Source organism: Schistocerca gregaria, chromosome 10, assembly GCF_023897955.1.
Source record: "Schistocerca gregaria isolate iqSchGreg1 chromosome 10, iqSchGreg1.2, whole genome shotgun sequence".
Classification (NCBI taxonomy): Eukaryota; Metazoa; Arthropoda; class Insecta; order Orthoptera; family Acrididae; genus Schistocerca; species Schistocerca gregaria.
Genome location: NC_064929.1, coordinates 200,476,818 through 200,497,074, shown reverse-complemented (window position 1 = coordinate 200,497,074; position 20,257 = coordinate 200,476,818). Strand labels below are relative to the sequence as shown.

The window sequence follows — 20,257 nt, the reverse complement described above, 5'->3', positions numbered from 1 at the left end:
TAAACTGTGCACAATGGGCTGCATGATGCGCAACTTCACTGCGATGCCCAAGGCGAGGTCCATCTTTGCAACCACAACACCATGCAGCACAGTACACATGGGCCCGACAACATGCTGAATGGACCGCTCTGGATTGGCATCATGTTCTCTTCACCAGAGAGTGTCTCATATGCCTTCAAGCAGACAATCATCGGAGACATGTTTGAAGGCAACCTGGTCAGGCTGACTGCCTTAAACACACTGCCCAGTGAGTGCGGCAAGGTGGAGTCTCCCTGCTGTTTTGGGTGGCATTATGTGGGGCTGACATACACCACTGGTGGTCATAGAAGGCACCATAATGGCTGTACAATACATGAATACCATCCTCTGACCAATAGTGCAACTGTATGGGCAGCACATTGCCGAGGCATTCGTCTTTGTGGACAACAATTCATGCCCCCATCGCGCACATCTTGTGAATGGCTTCTGTGGTATCATCGTTTGATACCACACTTGTTAGGGGTTGCAGTTATCGACCACGGTCAGTATTAGTATCGTTGGACCCACGAGTTGGGACCAGCGCCACTCCACGGCTTGTATCAAGTTCCTAGCGAGCTCTCGTCCACTCTCCTCAGGAACTCAAGTAGTAAAGTAGCATAGCCTTCAGCTGACAGGAAGAAACCTCTAACAAGGCACTTAGTAACGTATGTCCTAAGTGAGGCCTCAATAGCTATTTGTTTATAATTATATGTATGCACCCAAGAACAATCCTGTACAACCAGTTAAGTACAATACATATTATTTTTTACCAATTACTTCTAATTATTTTAGTCATTGCAAATCCAGACCATGCATCCAGCACCATATCGACGTTACTGACAAACCTGCTGTGATTTATGTGTTTCTATTTAGCATTGGCCACCAGTCAACATTGGTGATGACTCATTCATCATCGTCATAACAGCTTCCTTCAGGATAACACTGCTCGACTAAAGTGACCAGCATGTTCTCTAGACATGAACCCTATCGAACAAGCCTGGGATAGATTCAAAAGGGCGTCTATGGATGACATGACTCACCAACCACTCTGAGGGATCTATGCCAAATGGCCGTTGAGGAGTGGGGCAATCTGGACCAACAGTACCTTGATGAACTTGTGGATAGTTTGCCACGATGAATACAGGCATGCATCAATGCAAGAGGACGTGCTACTGGGTATGGAGGGACCGGTGTGTACAGAAAACTGAACCAGCACCTCTGAAGGTCTTACTATATGGTGGTACCACATGCAATGTGTGGTTTTCATGAGCAATAAAAAGGACATAAATGATGTTTATTTTGATCTCAATTCCAATTTTCTGTACAGGTGCCGGAACTCTCTGAACCGAGGTGATGCAAAGCTTTTTTTTTTATTTGTCTACATTAAGTCCTATTGGCCAGTTCACTGCTTTTTCCTGTCTATTTCATTGGCCATTTTCTGTCTGATATTTGATGGTGCTATGGCCACAAGTTGATTAATTTTGCAGACAGGTGGTAGCCTCAGCCATCTGGTAACAGTCCTGACGTCTACTTATCTGAAATGGCAAGACATCACCCATACTGGTATCACATATTCTCCAGCTGTAGAAAAGAGCCCCACTGCCGATGATTGAATAACTTCAGGCTGCGTTTCATGCGTTGAACCCGTCAGTTTACGTATCATATTGTTCATTGCACTTTTTTTCCCTCCTTTTAGATCAGTGCAGTGTTCTCCAAATGATAGTGTATAGTTTAGGCAGACTCCCTCATATTATGGTTTGGTGCAGGGTTGTAGCCTAACCACTCTCCATTCTATTTACTTATGTCTTTAGGATTCTCTAATATGCAGGAGGAATGCACATAATTGCATTTTTTCTGGGTTAGGTCACAGGTTACTTTCTATATAGTCGCTCCCCTAGGTATCCAAAGCCTCTGTCACTTTTCTTTCAACCTGTTCATATGTTGTTCCTTGAACAGTAATGGTGGTGTCAACTGAATCTTTCATTTTCCAACTGGCCTGGCTGGTCACTTGTGTGTATATTATACAGAACAGGGGAAAGAACACTCCCTTGAGGTAAGTCATTCTTTTAGTTTCTCCGATTACTTTCCTTCCCTTGGAGGATTATATACAACCTTCAATTCTGCACCGTGCCTCACAACATCTAAGTCAGTCAAACATCCTGTGTTATTTCATAGATTTTTGTGAGGAGTCATCGGTGGTTTACTGTATCATATGCAGCAGAGAGGTCAACAAAGGCCGCAGTAGTTATGATTTCCTTTCAGAGCTGTCTTCAATGTTTTGAGTCTGATTTAGTATTTTATTACATCATGCTTTCCCTGGTCTGAATCCAGTTTGTTCAGGGATTCTTTCTTGTTTTTTCCATTCAGTAACAGTTGGTGAGCAATCAGGTTTGGAGTGTCGCTTGTACACAACGGTGGGCTTGTAGGAGCATAGCTACAATTTTTTTATTCATTTTCACACTCTTCACGTGTTCTGTTTCATGTCCTTACCAGACAGTAATTTAGTCCACCTCTCACTTCTTTATTCAGCTATGCTTCACAGCAGTAGTTCTCCCGCTTCAATTGTATCTGATGAGAAAGTATCTGCATTTTACTTGTTACGATAGATGCTCAACAAGTCTTATGAGCTTGAGTCAAGTCCACATATACATTTGGTCCTACATCCAAGTATAATATGCCTCCTTGATGTTTTCTTTGCAAGTTTACAAATTCTTTGTACATCTTTAGGGTTGCCTCTGTTTTTGACTTTGAAAGCCTTCCATTTTGCTTTATTGGTGTTAAAATGGCATCTGAAGGGTACACTTCCTATTCGGACAACTCCAGAAACTATATAAGATAAAGGGCAACATTCCATCCTGGGAAAGGTCTACCGTATTTGTAAAACAATAAGCGCTGTTCTCAGTAATAAAGATGATGTCCGGATTATATCCTCTCTATCATCTGCTGCTATTAAGTGATGGTCTTAGTTTAGGATCAGAAATACACTTCAATCCCTTGTTTCCTGTTCAACTTTCTAGTTCTTCCCCCCTTCTCCTCTTTTTTTCACTTGATTTATATCCCCAGTCAACAATTTCTCAGTTAAAATCTCACAATCCACTCTTCATGTTTTGATTATGAAAAGTATTTGGCTTATCGGAGGTAAAATCGATATTTATTTTAAGGTTGAACAACAAGTACACCGTTTCTGTTCTATTGATTTGTGTTTGCCTCAAACTAGTTTCTGGCATACTAGCTTACCTTCAGGAAACAACTAACTAGTGTCAGAGAGGGATGCTGGCTCTTAGGTAACTAAGTACCACAACCTAGGAACCAGCATCCCTTTCAGATGCTAGTTAGTTGTTTCCTGAAGATGGCCTAATAAGCCAAAAATTAGTTTTAAATAAATAAAAATTAGTAGAACAAAAACAGTCTTATATATGGAATTGTTCTACCAAATAGTGGAAGAATCCAAAAATAAAATCAATATTAGGTGGTTTGTACACTAACATAATACTACACAACTGTAGCACAATTGTTACAATTTCAAGATTGTTTGTATCCGTGATACTTGTTGACTCAATCTCCATATCTGGTCTTACAAAGATACCACTTCCATACTGTTCATGAGGCTGTCCTAATATCACCACCATCCCTTCAATTTTTGGTCTTCAGTTGTTTGCTCCTCTGCATGCTTCTTGTAATGCTAAAATGTCCTATGAATGTTGTTTGCAATGGTCTGGCAGCAAGAATTCTTTCTCTCTTGATAATCCTTCAATATTTAATGAAGTCTTTACAATTTTTGGTCTCCAAAAAGGTCCAATTTTGTGCGTTTGCCATTTTTCTCTGATGATTTACGGTGGCGGAAGGATTATCAGTTGACACTAGCTCAACATTTCCAGGGTACGTCTGGTTCTATTCTCTCTGCAACAATAATTCACTCCTTCCACACAGAGTTTGTGATGTTGTCTGAAGAACGAGATGCCAAGGCAAGGTCAATATCTCGTAGCAAAACTGCAAGATAGCATAGTTGCTGCCAGACACAGCAACAAATGAGCATAGCTGGCATTGACAAGCTCATAGGTGTTTACATACATCTCACTCAGTTGTAATACAGTTATTTAACAAGATATGTGTTATAAAGTGCACTCTGACTCCCCCAAGAGTAAGGCTAAGAACCCACAACTCTACCAGTAAGTCTTATTTAGGAGTAAGACTAAGAATCCACAACTATACCAGTAAGTCTTATTTAGTCCAGTACAAAAGAGCTACCAATGCCATACAGACTGCCCAGGCAGACTGCCCAGGCAGACTTCTGACTACTCCATTCCACTGTACTTCCATGGACATTAAAGACGACATTTAGATACATACTGAATTTCAAAACTGAAAGCTGTCAACAGTCAGTACCGGATACGTAAGAGTCCATGTACTCATGAAAGATCCATGTAATTGTAAGCCAGTATGAGGCTGTCACGAATAAATGATAGTATCAATATGAAAACCTAATTACTTAATTATAGAAGAAGAAATATAAATACATTTATGGATGAATTTGAATGATGAAAACAGCACTACTGCAGTCGGAGAAATAAAACGAGAAAAACTTTGCCTCAAATTGTATATACATCATTTACAGTTTCAAGGTAAAAAAAGAAAAAAAATTATCAAGTTATCTGTATCTCATCATCTGCATTATATTGCCTGCTCACAGCTACGCCTTTCATGGCGTATTTTGGCTGCTATGCCTTTAAGTGATAGCTGCAGAGAATGGACTATATGGCTCCTGACCAAATTAATACTAATTTGAATTGATGAAATGACATAATTTCTACAAACAAAAATCAATTGCTGCATGTCTGCAAGATCATCACCTGAGAATGATAAATTTTTTTTTTTTTTTTGCATGTGTGTTTGTTGTTCTCAGGACAAGACTTGTATGAAAGAAAATTTTTGGAAAATCCACTGGTGAAGTCAGAAATTGAAATCAACAGCTTGACTGATTTTTGTTGTGTTCGTAATTGTGGATAGTAAATGGCATTTTTGGTACAGAAGACGAAATAAAACATTTTTACATTCACAGTTTGCCAGTTCTGCTGTCACATGTTTACATAACAAAAAAATCTGTTTGAGAATTATACATAATATATAAATACACGTGTAATATATAAAGGGGAAACATTGTTACCAAAAACCTTGAAAAGTTCCTGACAAATTTACTACAAATTTTTACACAATACTCTCATCATTACGACAGAAATGGGCATAGAGAGGGGTGAGGAGGTTATGCACAGAGATTGGAGGGGAAGGGGGGATGTACAAATGAAAAGAAGGGATGAGAAGACACATATAGAGGGGGGAGGTGGGCAAGGAATTTAGTATTTATATTTAATTCCTAAACATATTTAGTAATTGCGAAGCATTGTCAGGATTGCTAATATTACCTAATTTCAATGTGAAAAATAATTTTAAGAACAGTGTAGGTATATTTAATAACTAGTTGCATTCTTGTAGAGGGAATTTCATTGAAACAACTGTTGTATTTCTCCATTGTTGAAATGTTGGTGCCTATTCAAATAGCCGTGTTGTTCATGTGCTGCTTCCGGGATGGGGAGGTGTGCCGGCCCTGGGTCAAATCCACCCTGCAGATCACTGACAAGAGTCGGTGTGCTGACGAGCCTGGGTGTGGGGTTTTAGGCTTGTTTCCCCATACCTGACTAGGATAGTACCAGGCAAGTAAGCAAAGTTTCACCTCAGTGGCGCGACTCACAAACATCTCAAAAACTTTCACACACTTTCATACGAGTAACACGACAAGTAGTCATTTGGGATACATACTTTCTGTCTTGGTGGAGCGTAGGATTGGAGGGTTGGGGAGGTAACTAACTTATGGAACCAATCTCTCATAACACAAAATAGCAAAATAAAATAAAAATAAATAAATAAACATGGGATTTCTAAAACTTTAGTGGCTAATATTAATAATCAAAAGCTCAGCAATGAATCCCTAACAACCAAACAAAATAGTAAATGGGGCAGCAGTTGCAAAATATAGTATTGGAGGACAGAACAGCAACAAATAGCACCATCAGACAGAAACTTGAAGATGCAGGGGCTTCCATCTCTAACAGTCCATAAAAGACTGGCTGAGTTGGTCTACAGAAGGTGCAGACCAATTTTAATGACAGACTAAAAAACATGATGATTAACGACAATTGGATTGCATCCAGAAGTAAAGGCACTTCACTGTGAATGATTGAAGACCAGTATTTTTTAAAAATATTTCTCTCTTTGCCTTGTAAAAAATATTCCATTTTTATTTTACATGATAATGACTCATTTTGCAGTTATGCTTCAGTGATGAAAGCACCATTCAAATTCTGACAAACAAGATACAATCAGGTGATACTCTTCAGAAAAATAAAATGAAGATTGTATCATGTGGTCTATCAAACACAAAACCACAGTCAAAACAGGATCTGTGATTTGTGGTAAAAGATTGGGAAGGCATAATGAGACAGCAGCAGTACACCAAAGCCTTATGGACTGCCACAACTATGAGACAGGTTCAAAAAAAACAAGAAAAAACAAAGTCAGTGGAAAATGGTTCAACCTGCCACACAATACAATCTGCAAAAAATTTCCTGAAGAACAGAAACACTTCAAGTGTCAAAACTTTAACAGTAAATTGTTGACGTATTCATAACAAAGTTGCTGAATTCACTGTTCTCCAGGAAACTTCTCACATTCAAGTTGTGCTGGGGACCAAGAATTGGCTGAAACCTGAAGTGGAAAGCTTGGAAATATTTAGCAATTCATGGAAACTATATCAAAAGGGCAGATTAGAAGCCAAAGGAGGGCTGTGTTCATAGCGGTTGACAAAAATATTGTCTCTATCGAAGTCGAATTCAAGTGTGACAGTAAAGTTATATGGCCGAATAGGCTACAACAGGTTTAGATGAAATCAAGTTAATTGTTGGATGTTTTTACTAACCACCCAATCCCACTGTGATGGTTTTAGAGTCATTCAATGAAAGTCTACAATCATTAGTGCACACAGATACACAGATAAGGCAATATTAGTTGGAGGTGACTTGGACCTACTGATTGGGACGTCATTGCAGGCGATACAAAAGGGCAGTCTTGTGAAGTTCTTTTGAACAGGTTTTCAAGAAAATCAAAAATTTTAGACCTTGTAGCTACAAACAGGCTTGATCTTATCGACTATGTCAGTATAGAGAAAGAGATTGGTAACCACAATCTTCCCATTACGACTTTGGCTATTAGAGTTAATAAATCAATCAAAATGGCTAGGAGAGTGTTTCTGCCAGAAAGTGCAGACAGTAGTTGGAATCCCACTTAGTCAATGGAATGGCACTATTTAGTTCCACATGATGGATGTGGTGCGATTATGGGCAAAGTTTAAACAGATTGTAAATCATACTCTGGAGAAGTATATGTCAAGTAAATGGATTAAGGTAGAAAAAGACCCACTCTGGTTTAACAACAAAATCTGAAAAATGCTGAGGAAGCAAAAGCTGTTGCACTATTGGTTCAAAATAGTAAGCGCAAATGAGACTGGCATAAGTTAATAGAAATTCGTGTAGCTGTAAAACATTCTATGGACCAAGTGTATAACTGTCATACCTTAGCAAAAGGTCTTATTGAGAATCTGACACAATTCTAGTCCTACATTAATCTCTAGGAGAGTCTAAAGCTTCTATCCAGTCACACTGACCAGTCTGGTCTGGCAATAGAAGATAGTAAAAGCAAAGCTGAACTTTTAAATTTTGCATTTAAAAAAATCATTCATGCATGAGAATCGTACCAACACACTGTCTTTGGACAACAGCACAGATGCAGTAGTCCACATTCCTGGCATAGAGAAACAAATGAAAGAGCAGAAAACAAATAAGTCGCCAGATCACGATGAAATTCCAATTCAGTTTTACGAAGAGTACTCTACAGCATTAGCCCCTTACTTAGCTTGTATTTATTGTGAATTCCCCACCCAGTGCAGAGTCCCAAGTGACTAGAAAGAAACGCATTTGTCTCCTGTATATAAGAGGGGTAAAAGAACAGACCCGCAACATCACAAACCAATATCCTTTACGGTGGTTTAAGGCAGAATATTTTACCATATCCTCAGTTCAAATACAACAAATTTTCTTGAGAGAGAAACGTTTCCATCCACAAATCAGTATGGTTTTAGAAAGCACCGTTTGTGTGAAAGTCAGCTTAACGGTTTTCCACAATATCATCAAAATATGAATGGACAGCAACAGATGCTTTCCATAAAACACCTGGTACGGTGCGACAATGCCAACTGTTAACGAAGGTACAAGCATACGGAATGGGTTCCCAGATATGAGCGTGGCTCAAAAACTTCTTACGTAACAGGATCCAGTATGTTGTCCTCAATGGGGAGTGTTCATCAGAGACAAGGGTATCATCAGGAATGCCCCAGGGAAGTGTAATACCACTTCTCTTATTTTCTGTGTACATAAATGATCCGGCCGACAGGTGGGCAACAATTTGCAGCTCTTTGCTGATGATGCTATGACGTATGGGAAGGTGTCAGTATTGAGAGGCTGTAGAGGATATGAGATAACTTAAGACAAAATTTCTAGTTGGTGTGATAAATGGTGTTTGCTCTAAATGTATAGAAATATACGATCATGCACATGAATAGGAAAAACAGTCCATAATTTTTGAATATAGCACTAGTAATGTGCTGCTTGAAACAGTCATGTCAATTAAAAATCTATGCACAACGATGAAAACCAGTATGAAATGGAATGAGCATATATGGACTGTAGCAGGAAAGGCAAATGGTTGACTTCAGTTTATTGGGAGAATTTTTGGAAAGTGTGGTTCATGTGTAAAGGATACTGTATATAGTGTAACCTACTGTCGAGTACTGTTTAGGTGTCTGGGATCTGCAGCTGGTCGGATCGAAGGAAGACTTCGAAACAACTTAGAAGTGGGCTGCCAGATGTGTTACTGTTAGGTTCGAGCAACAAGCAAGTAATGAGATGCTTTAGGAACTCAAATGGGACTCCCTGGAGGGAAGGCAACATTCTTTTTGAGGAGCACTACTGTGGAAATTTAGAGAAGCAGCATTTGAGGCTGACTGCAAACCATTCTACTGCTGTCAACCTACATTTCACGTAAATAAAATAGAAAGAAACTTCCACATGGGAAAAATATATTAAAAACAAAGATTCCAAGACTTACCAAGCGGAAAGCGCCGGCAGACAGGCACATGAACAAAACACACAAACACACACAGAATTACTAGCTTTCGCAACCGATGGTTGCTTCTTCAGGAAGGAGAGGGAAAGACGAAAGGATGTGGGTTTTAAGGGAGAGGGTAAGGAGTCATTCCAATCCCGGGAGCGGAAAGACTTCCCTTAGGGGAAAAAATGGACAGGTGTACACTCGCGCACAGACACACACACACACACACACACACACACATACATATCCATCTGCACATACACAGACACAACAGTCTGTGTATGTGCGGATGGATATGTATGTGTGTGTGTGTGTGCGCGCGAGTGTACACCTGTCCATTTTTTCCCCTAAGGGAAGTCTTTCCGCTCCCGGGATTGGAATGACTCCTTACCCTCTCCCTTAAAACCCACATCCTTTCGTCTTTCCCTCTCCTTCCTGAAGAAGCAACCATCGGTTGCGAAAGCTAGTAATTCTGTGTGTGTTTGTGTGTTTTGTTCATGTGCCTGTCTGCCGGCGCTTTCCCGCTTGGTAAGTCTTGGAATCTTTGTTTTTAATATACATTTCACGTAAGGATCATAAAGACAAGATTAGAGAGATTAGGGCTCATACAGAGACATACAGACATCTGTTTTTCTCTCATTCTGTTCGTGAGTGCAGGAAAGGAAATGAGTAGTACTGGTACAGAGTACCCTCCACCATGCGCCATATGGTGGCTCATTGAGTTATGCATATAGATGTAGATAAAGATGTCGGAAAATGTAATTACTGGAATGGTCAAGGTGATTCTACTGACCTCAGTCCAATAGTCAGTGGAAAATGGTTCAACCTGCCACACAATACAATCTGCAAAAAATTTCCTGAAGAACAGAAACACTTCAAGTGTCAAAACTTTAACAGTAAATTGTTGATGTATTCATAACAAAGTTGCTAAAAAGGGAAGAAGCCAAAGGCTAGGTCACAAATAAAATAAATTTGACTTAAAGGATCATATCTCACTGCAATCAGAATCAACAATTGAAGTAGATGTCTTTGCAATGCGAAGACAGTATGCCTCGCATGGTGACTGCTACAAAGGGTGGTTTGGCTAACTATTAATAAAAAACCCTTTGTTGTGTGATAAATGCTGTTCTTACACATATGTGCGTGTATAAGCCCAGCAACACTTGACATAATAAAAAATCAATAAAACATTTATTTAAATAATTTTCCATTTTTTCCACATACAACTGTGTGTAGTTGTGTATAGAAGCCAGTCTGATTTTCTAATTTAGACCCCTAGTCATTTACACACCTCCTTTTGCTTCCTTTCTTTGTTAAAAGATCATCTGATGACAAGCTGCTAATAAGTCAAAAACTGTTACACTGCCATTTCTGCGACCCGAGGGTGAAAAATATGATAAAATAATTTCCTCCTGCTTTTTATTTTACTGGTACAGCAGGAACCATTGGCAATGTTTCTCTCAATTCTCTCATCCTCTAACTTTCGTAACGATATAGTCTAACCCATATTATCAAATATTGTTATTAAATCAGAAAAGATGTCCCTATTACTGTTCTGTGACCATTTATCCTGTAAATGTTTCCTACAAAAAAGAGTAACAAATGGACGATTCCTTTCTGAAGCCAAACTGCAAACCTTTCCCATTTCCTGTCAATTAATAGTAATTCATTAAAAGAGTCAATGATCCAGTGCTCCTGCGAAATACAAAAGACATACACAAGAAAGTGCAGAGCTTCTAAAAAGAATAAGTAATTCGAACATGGCCCGCAGCTGAACACCAACAAATTTTACAAATTCAGTAAATGCAGATGGAACTATACAACAAATGATGACAAAAAGACTGAAGCAAGATGCAATATGTGCATTTGCAAGGAAACAATACTCTGAACACACACTTACTTTTAATTCCTATTTTGAATCCACTTGTCAGGTACATTATGTCCCCCTCTTCCCCCCGCCCCCCATGTGACTACTGAATCAAATATCCACAATTTAATACTGATATTCACTCCACATAGGCTACCTGCCCTATTCTCATATAGCATGTAATCTATGCTGTGTGTTGGACGTTTTGGTCTAATTTATTTGAACCCCCCCCCCCCCCCTCTCTCTCTCTCTCTCTCTCTCTCTCTCTCTCTCTCTCTCTCTCTCTCTCTCACACACACACACACACACACACACACACACACACACACACACACACACACACACTTGCACCTCTAACACAAAAGGGACGTCCCCACAAGTCTGAATACAAGGTGTAACAGTGAGAAGATCAAGTACCTGTAATCACTCTGGGATGTATTTGTATAGCATCTGAATGCCTCCTTTTTAAAGCCAGACCTTTTTCATTTCCTGTACATCATTAATAAGTCAAAATTACAAGTCACAATGTTTGTGCTCTTAAGCGATTAAAAAAAAAGTAAAATCATACACGAGTACATATAACTCGTACAACAAATAGGGAATTCTAACATGGACTGCAATTGAACCACAACTAATTTTACAAACTGTAGTAAAGGCAAATGGAAAGTAGCATAAACAATGACAAAAGGACTAATTCACAATGCAAAACATATCCATTTGCAAAGGAATGAGACTCTGCATACACACACTTACTTTGCTTTCATTGCCTCTACTGAAAGCTTATCACCACTCAGTAATGTGGACTCATTTTCCACTGCACTACTATTAATCCACTTATTAGGCTCATTTAAGTTTTTCCTCTGGGACTACCAGCTCATATATCAGTCTGCATTTAATACTGTATCTATTAAGGGCATATCACACACACACACACACACACACACACACACACACACACACACACACACACACACACACACAAAATAAAAACCATTTATCTCTTTCTGAAAATATGTGCATGCTCACTAACATGCAAAGTAGGCTCTCACAAACGTAAATGGCCACCAGTCCCAATATGCCGTGTGAGAATATACAGAGCATGTACTCACTGCCGGAATTGGGTGCAGTTGACATGATTGCCTCCCGACCTCTCAGTGGCACCCACAAGCAAGCAGTGCCGCGCCTGGCCCTACCAGGGCAGCAGCAGTGGACGGCCCTAACTTGGTCTGATTGAGCCCACAAAAGCATCATTGAGATAAGAGATCCCAATAACTGCTTGTAATGCAGCTCCTTAAAGGACTGTCGGGTGGGAGGACAATGGCCCCTGCTCTTACTGGTCAGCATGCTGCTGCAGTGGGTCATGGATGGATGTAAAACGTCTTCAAATGAATGACTGATCATAAAAATGTGAAGGGAAAAAAATAAAATGGGTACAAACAATCAGATTGGATAGGTACAGTGCACAAAATTACAGAATTACAATGCCTCTTTTAGTCACTTGTACTACTTCCTGGAAACCAAATCTACACTCCTATAATAAATACAAGATGTTATATAACAGTGGTGGCAAAAATCTTGGAAGGTTCTTGACCAATTTGTTTCAAATTTTTACACAGTATTCTAATAAACATTCACAAGGACACTGGCTACGTATTTTTCTAGTGTAGTATATGAATGGGAAACACTGTTACCAAAGATCTCAAAAAATTCTCGACCAATTAATGTCAAATAACTACATACATAAACAATATTTAACGTTTCCAAAAATCTTGAAAAGCTATTAACCAAATTACTTCAAATTTTTACACAGTACTACTGTACACATTTTTTTTTTTTTTAAATAACATGTATAGGTTTTCTGCTAAAACCAACGGCGAGCAAGAAACTGCTCTACTATAAGTTGCTGTGAACATTTACAATTTCGTCAATTTTAACAACAGTAGCAGGGCATTTAAACCATTAAATAAATTGTCAGTAGATCAAATGTCAAATTAAGCACCTTTCAGCTATCCAGTTTCCAAACTTATTTTATTTGCTGACTGTTCAGCAGATGATGGTTGAAGCAAGCATAAATCTATTAATACCAGTATTGCTGGCTCCTGTTTTGATCAGAATCAAGATGGAATCTTCCTACACGTCGGTCACGGGCCTGAAGATGGCATACTAAATCAGCAAAACTGGTAACAAAATACAGTAAGTTCGGTAACTGGAGGGCTGAAAGGCATTTAATTTGATATCCTGTATCGAACAGTCGTGTCCGGCAACCATTTATGAAACGATGGACATACAGAGATTAAATAAATTGTTTCACACATATTTATTCCTTCTCCTTATAAGTAAGACTAAACAAAAACTGTATACAGAACAATTTTCTGATTAATTTCCTTTCTTGCAGTTGGTTTTTACACAAAAAAGAAAAGTTGGATTTATGGCTCATCAGCTGATGATTAGAATACTACTAGGGAATCTGAATCGTCCAAAACTACATCACCCTACCTTTTGTGAATTAAAACTATGTGAAATACTCTCATTGAAGCTACTGTCCTCACAGATCCAGCACTTCCATACCCCGTACACCGATGACCGCAACTGATCTAGTAATTCATTTCAAATGACTCTCAACCCTAAGTCAGAAAGGTGAGGAAGAGGAAACAGGTGGAGATATGGGGATGGGGTGGGGAGGTGGAGAGAACGGTGGGGGCGGAGATGAAGGAGGAGGAGGGGGGAGGGGAGGATATTAGGACACATAGCCAATTCCCATACATATTTAGCACTGCCAAGCTTGCTTCTCAGAATTAAAATAGTTAAGGCACAAAACAACAACTTCTACCAAAAAACCTTTATTACAGTAAGATCATTTAGTATTCAAACAAACTTAAAAGAGCACATGTACCTTTCTAATGCAACTCAAAGCTGTATTGTTGCCGTATCTTAATGCCGTACTTGCACAATTACATCTTGAACTTGTTTCAGGGTTGGAAATCATTTTCAAACCATTCCATTCTACCACTAACAGTTTTTTTTTGTTTGTTTCTGTACTTTTGTACAAATTTGGACTTAGGACATTTTCAGGTACCTACATAAGACCTACATTTGTTGACCGCACAATTACAAATTCTGTGATGGCTGTAGAGGTATACTGACACACAGTGTTAATAGATTCAACTTTCAATCTCACGTAAGAATGACATATTGCATTACTACAGCATTATCGGGTTTCACTTTTAAGTAAGAATTTATCAAAGAGAAGGACCTATTTTCACAAATATCATTACCACAGTAACATTTCAGATATGTAACAAATCATAAATTTAGTTACAGCTGATTTCCAAACGTCAATAAGTCTGAACTCTTTTTTTCCGTTGCCCTCCAGAATTTTGTGGAAATAACAACTATCAACTACAGCATACACTTAGTACACACTTGACAAAACATCAAATTTATTTATTAGTGTGAATTCACGAAGGGTATTAACTGTTTCTTCCATTAAAAAAAAAAAAATAAAACAAAAAATCTTTTAACTGAATAAACAGTCTCTTGTCAGTGACAAAAATTTGACACCACATACTGTTTAGAAACTTATATTATCAATTTGCTTTTATTTAGCAGACGTTCACAATGAGTGAACAGAGGAGCAACTTTCATTCATTTCATCAAGCACTGTCAACAGTTTCACGCAAGATAACTTCACAGCATCTACTGTCCCCTAAAAACACTTTCCTCCACAGACAAAACAAGAACTATAATCAAATCAAATAGGCAAGCATTAAATAAGAAATCTGTGACTGCATGATGACACTTCAATATTAACACCTATGAGCAGCTAAACAACACAAACAATTGTCAGATTTTTCTTGTGAGGTTTCAAGGAGTTGACAGGGTATGAAACACCAGCAGAAGCTCCTATCTGACTGCCAAGACAACAGGGATAACAGAAAAAGTAAAGCAAAATCTTATGGAGTGGCGTAATGCCTGCATTCAGACTAGTGTTTGTCACCTTCAACCATTGCTACCAAAGTGTAACATGCTTCTGCCAATAAAAACAAAATAGTCATTTTTTACCATTTCTTCCTCATCTCATAATACTCAGTTTAGGATCTTTTGCCACCCATATAATTTTGTCATTAAAAGGTTGAGAAACTGTACAGGATGTGTAAAAACCAACTGCAGAATATATATGTGACTAATGTGTCCTACAATGTAAAAGACAGGGTCCGTCATATATTGGTCCCTAAAAGTTTGGTTAGTCAGCAGAGTTACCTGCTTTGCTTTATATGGCCTAGGTCCTATGACAAAAGAACAATGTGTAACACAACATTATTGATGTTAAGTACAAATAATACTGCAAAAAAGTCCAAAGCAAAGACGGAGAATACACAAAAGCCAAACGATAAGCAATGCTGCCATCTGTGTGGAGAACGTCGGTTCATTTTCCAATACCTCCTTAGATTCCCCCCCCCCCCCCCCCCCTCCCTCTTGAAATGTAACCTAATACATCGGTCAATGTTACCAAGCATGAGAGCTTGGCTGGCCATAAGATGTAACTCAGAAAGTGCCTCAATTTGAAATTTCATTGAACAGTCATAAAAAAAATTGCGGAGATTGATCTCTGGTTTCTGGAAGAATATGCTACTGGAAGTTACATACTGTATTTTCAGACATCCTGTGCATGCATGCAGCAAGTCAAGGTATTAATGGAAATTAGAAATAAATTTGCCCCTGACTGCAAAAATAATCTTTAATTTTTGTAGTTGTGTCAAGATCAGTTTTGAAGTTAACAGTCCCATCCTCAGCTGCACATGGTATATGAACATCTAATCAACAGGAGGTACGAAACATCCTGCCAGATCAAAACGGTATGACACACGAAGATGAACTCGGAACCTCTCCCTTTCACAGGCTAATGTTCTACCTACTGAACTATCCAAACGCAACTTACAACCGATTCTCAAAGCTTTACTTCCGCCAATACCTCATCTCCTACCTTCCAAACTTCAAACTTTACAGAAGTTCTCCTGCAGGACCACCACTACTGGAAGAAAGGATATTGTGGAGATATGGCTTAGCCATAGAGTGATGGATGTTTCCAGAGTGAATTTTTCATTCTGCAACAGAGTGCCCACGAAAGGTAAATGTCTTGAGTTTGAGTCTCAGTCCAGTACATAGTTTTAATCTGCCAGGAAGTTTCACATCAGCTGTAGAGTGAAAAATTCATTCTGATGGGAGGCATGTTTCTGTCAGGATAACAGCTTACTGTCATCACTGTCCAGCAGCCTGTGACCTGTAACACCTGTGTCCATAATGCCACTGGGAAAGTGAATCCATTTGGGAGATTCCCAGGCCCAACATATCATACGACTGTACTCCAGTGTTCTGTCACAATGGAAAGTTTAAATATCACTGTATTAGCATACCAGAGGGCATTTTATACAATGAACTAGGGAAAAAATCCAAACAGCCAAGATCACTAGCAAAATATTTATTTAGATGACCAGTTTCAGTAAGACTGTGTTATCATCAAGACACAGAGGAATTACAGACATTGGCTCCGAGCGGGCACTGACTGAAATGAATGGGGAATCTGAAAAATTTGTACGGGAACAGGATTTAAACCTAGGTCTCCTGTTTACTACGCAGATGGTCTGACCACCGTGCCATCTGGATACAGTGGTCACAGCAACTGCATAGACTCTCTTAGCACATCTCCCTTCGGACCAAAAGTCTCAACTTATCCAAACACCAGTAATATAGTGCTCCTTATCCGTTATCCTCATAGCTCATGGCATTTCACCGATTCCCAAAAAAGTTCGAGCTTGGTATGCATCTGCACTGAAGAGACCATTGGCTGCCTCACCTTACACACACACACACACACACACACACACACACACACTGATCAGCAAGAACTTTATAACCACCTGCTTAATAATCACTGCTATGTCCACCTTTGGCATGGATAATAGCAGCAATGCATCGTGGCACGGAAGCAATAATACCTTGATAGGTCACTGCAGGGTGCTGGCACCACATCTGCACAAACAAGTCACCTAATTCCCATGAATTCCAGGGAGAGGAGAAATGAGCTCTGATGTCATGTTCAATCACATCGCAGATGTGTTCGATCAGGTTCAGATCTGCCGAGCTGGAGGGCGCCAGCACATCAATTGGAACTTGCCACTGTGTTCGTCAAACCTCTCCATTATACTCCTGGCCTTATGACATGGTACATTATCTTGTTAAAAAATGTCACTGCTGTTGGGGAACACAATCGTCATGAAGGCATGTATATAGTTTTCAACCACAGTACGATACGCCTCGGCCATCATGGTGCCTTGCAGTAGCTCCACTGGACCCACGGCTGTCCACGTAAATGTTCCCCAGAGTATAACTGAGCCACCACCAGTGTGTCATGGTCTCGCAGTACACGTGTCATGGAGCTATTCCCCTCGAAGAAAATGGGTTCCTGCCCTCCCATCCGAATGATGAAGTAGGTATTGGGATTCATCAGACCACGCAACACACTGCCCCTGCGCCAACGACCAGTGCTCATGGCAATGTGCCCATTCAGTCGTAGTTGTCGATGTTGTGTTAACATTGGCACGTGTATGGGTCATAGGCTATGGAGGCCCATCGCTAAGAGTCTTCGGTGTACTATGTATTCAGACACACTTGTACTCTACGCACAATTAAACTCCGATGTTACTTTCACCACATTTCGCCATCTATCCTCTTTTACATCTGGACGTAGTTTAACCTTGGTCACGGCCCATGTTGAAGACACTCACCACAGCATTTCTCGAAAACTCAACACGTCGTGCAGTTTTCAAAATGCTCATGGCGAGCCTCCCAGCCACCACAATCTGTCCTCGGTCAAATTACGATTGTGCACCTTCCCTGTCCGACACACAGACAGTATGCTTACCGATACTACATGCACGGTGTGTTTGTCTGACTAGCAGTCATTCCTTGGCAGGAGGTGATGCTATCGCCTAGATGGATTAATATTGATAGCAGGTTGGTGGTCATAATAACGTGTGTGTTAGGGTACTCCGTGCAGTTGCAAAAAATATATACATCATGCTAGGACAGTTCGTGCAGTGGCAATGACGACTGTGTGTGGATGGCTTGGCAGTCTGAGCATCTGCCTGGTAAGCAAGAAACCCAGGTTCGAATCCCAGCCCAGCATAAATTTTCAACTTGCCCCAATCATTTCACTCAAAATCCACAGACACCCATGTCTAATTACTTTGTGTCTTAATTCATAATGGCTGCTGGATCAAAATTATGAGTGTTCTTTCGGTCATGTCCAAAAGAACTGAAACCGAATATATACTATGTTACCACCTTCGGACCTGCAAGGACAGAACCATATTGACAGGATAATAATTTTAAAAAAGGTACAACCAAATACAGTTGGCTTACCCATACATATGGAAAGTTATGTACTTTCAACTTTACAATTCATACAATCCCTGCCATCTGCATTTTGAATCATGTCATACCACAAATGTATGTATAAGGATCGTGGAACACATTGGACATAAGCATGTTATAATTTAAAAAAATTGTGTACAAAACGTAAGATCAATGTGTGAACTGCCAGTGTTCGTACTTATACCACAGCTGAATACAGACTACAAGTCAAGTAAACGCAACACTACGTCATAAACTCGACAGAAGACACTACAGTAGTCGAATTTACAATTTGGTTGATTTTCCGTAACAATAGTAGTAGCTGTTAACCAATAAATAAAAAGAGCTGTAAAATAACAAGAATTTTTCCTTTTCAAAGCCCAATCCCACCAGAGAACTCTATGGTATTGACAGATAATTTTATAAAATTATTCTTATATTAAAGGGAATAAAAGTCTTAATAATGAGTAACTGGAACATCCAGCTGTTCCTTGATGCAATATAGTAAACAATCAAGCTAATCATTCTTTATACAGTGTAACATACATCCAAGTATGTCATCGTATTTGCAAGGTTTATATGCAACTCCACTTTCAAAGATACCCCAAGTTCCCTTTGTGATGGCACTATATACTTTCCTAAGTGGCCTCATTCTGCCAATGTCAGGAATATGCATTTTATAAGCCTCCCTTTCCAATTTGATATGTATATCGAACAACTGGATGTCACCACGTAAACACCAGGCTCTTCCCTTGTCATGTGAACTCTATACATTAAATTCAGATAGGAGGCTGTAAAATTTTTTAACAGCCTAACTGAAATATTATGCCTCATAATTTCTCAAATAATGGTTCACAGTATCATCACCTTTCATCTGAAAACACAAATTAAATTCCCTGGGAAAGTGCAAAAAACTTTGGTACTGATTACATTGGTGTGTTATAATCTGAACAGAAAACATGACGATACTGTACTTTTGACCTCTTCCTTAATTTTGATTTGCTGAGGTTCCCACACATGAGCACTATTCGAGAATGATGTCACAGTAGCTCTCATATGCAATCACTGTCCAGTCTGATACCGCTTTGCCAACTCACAACCGAACTGTCATCTTACAACTCAACAGAGAACTTGGGCTACACCGTAGATCATCTCCTCACCAAGTCTAAGATATTGTATTCCCATTCATTGGCTTCACCAATTAACAAACAGTCATCTCCCAATCTAACCTAGGGATCGGGGAACACTACATTTCTGTTCAACACCACAACCTTCATTCCAAGTTCCTTTTTAGGTGACACAGTCATGACTTCACCAACTCTTAACCCAAACTTATTTAGACATACTTATTTAGAGCTCAGGCCATGCTACGTATCAGTCTGTCACCACAATTTTCATTCGCACAGAATGCTTCTTTTTACGTGGCATATTTGTTGACTTCACCAATGCAAAACCAAATTATCTCCCAGCAAAGCCTAGACCTGGAGCTATATTACAGATCAGTCAGCTTCATTATACCTGACCCATTCTTTGGTTCTGCCACGATGCCACCAAATCATCAACTTCCAACCTAATGTAAACCTCTTGGTTGAAGTGAAAAGTTTCAATTTTGTGCTCTTTTCTCGGCTCATACTGGTTACATGAAATTATCCAAACGGCTACATGAAACTGGCGCATTGCCAACCCATGAGCAGTAGAGAAACATCACCGTGACTAGCTCTGGTCTAGATCTAGACTGTAGCC

At 39.4% G+C, this 20,257-nt stretch overlaps 1 protein-coding gene across 3 annotated transcripts in view; it reads right to left on the bottom strand.

Moving 5' to 3' along the window:
* The window catches only part of LOC126293717 (activin receptor type-2A), a 110,175-nt gene that overhangs the window by 84,350 nt on the left and 5,568 nt on the right, over nt 1–20,257 (bottom strand). Inside the window, exon 1 of one of the 3 annotated variants that reach the window (XM_049987028.1) lies at nt 12,211–12,271. The exons of the other annotated variants lie outside the window; for them this stretch is intronic. Coding sequence (XP_049842985.1) covers nt 12,211–12,235 — 25 coding nt within the window. The 5' untranslated portion in view covers nt 12,236–12,271. Of the gene's footprint in view, nt 1–12,210; nt 12,272–20,257 lie in introns of those variants that run through there. 3 annotated transcript variants of the gene reach the window in all.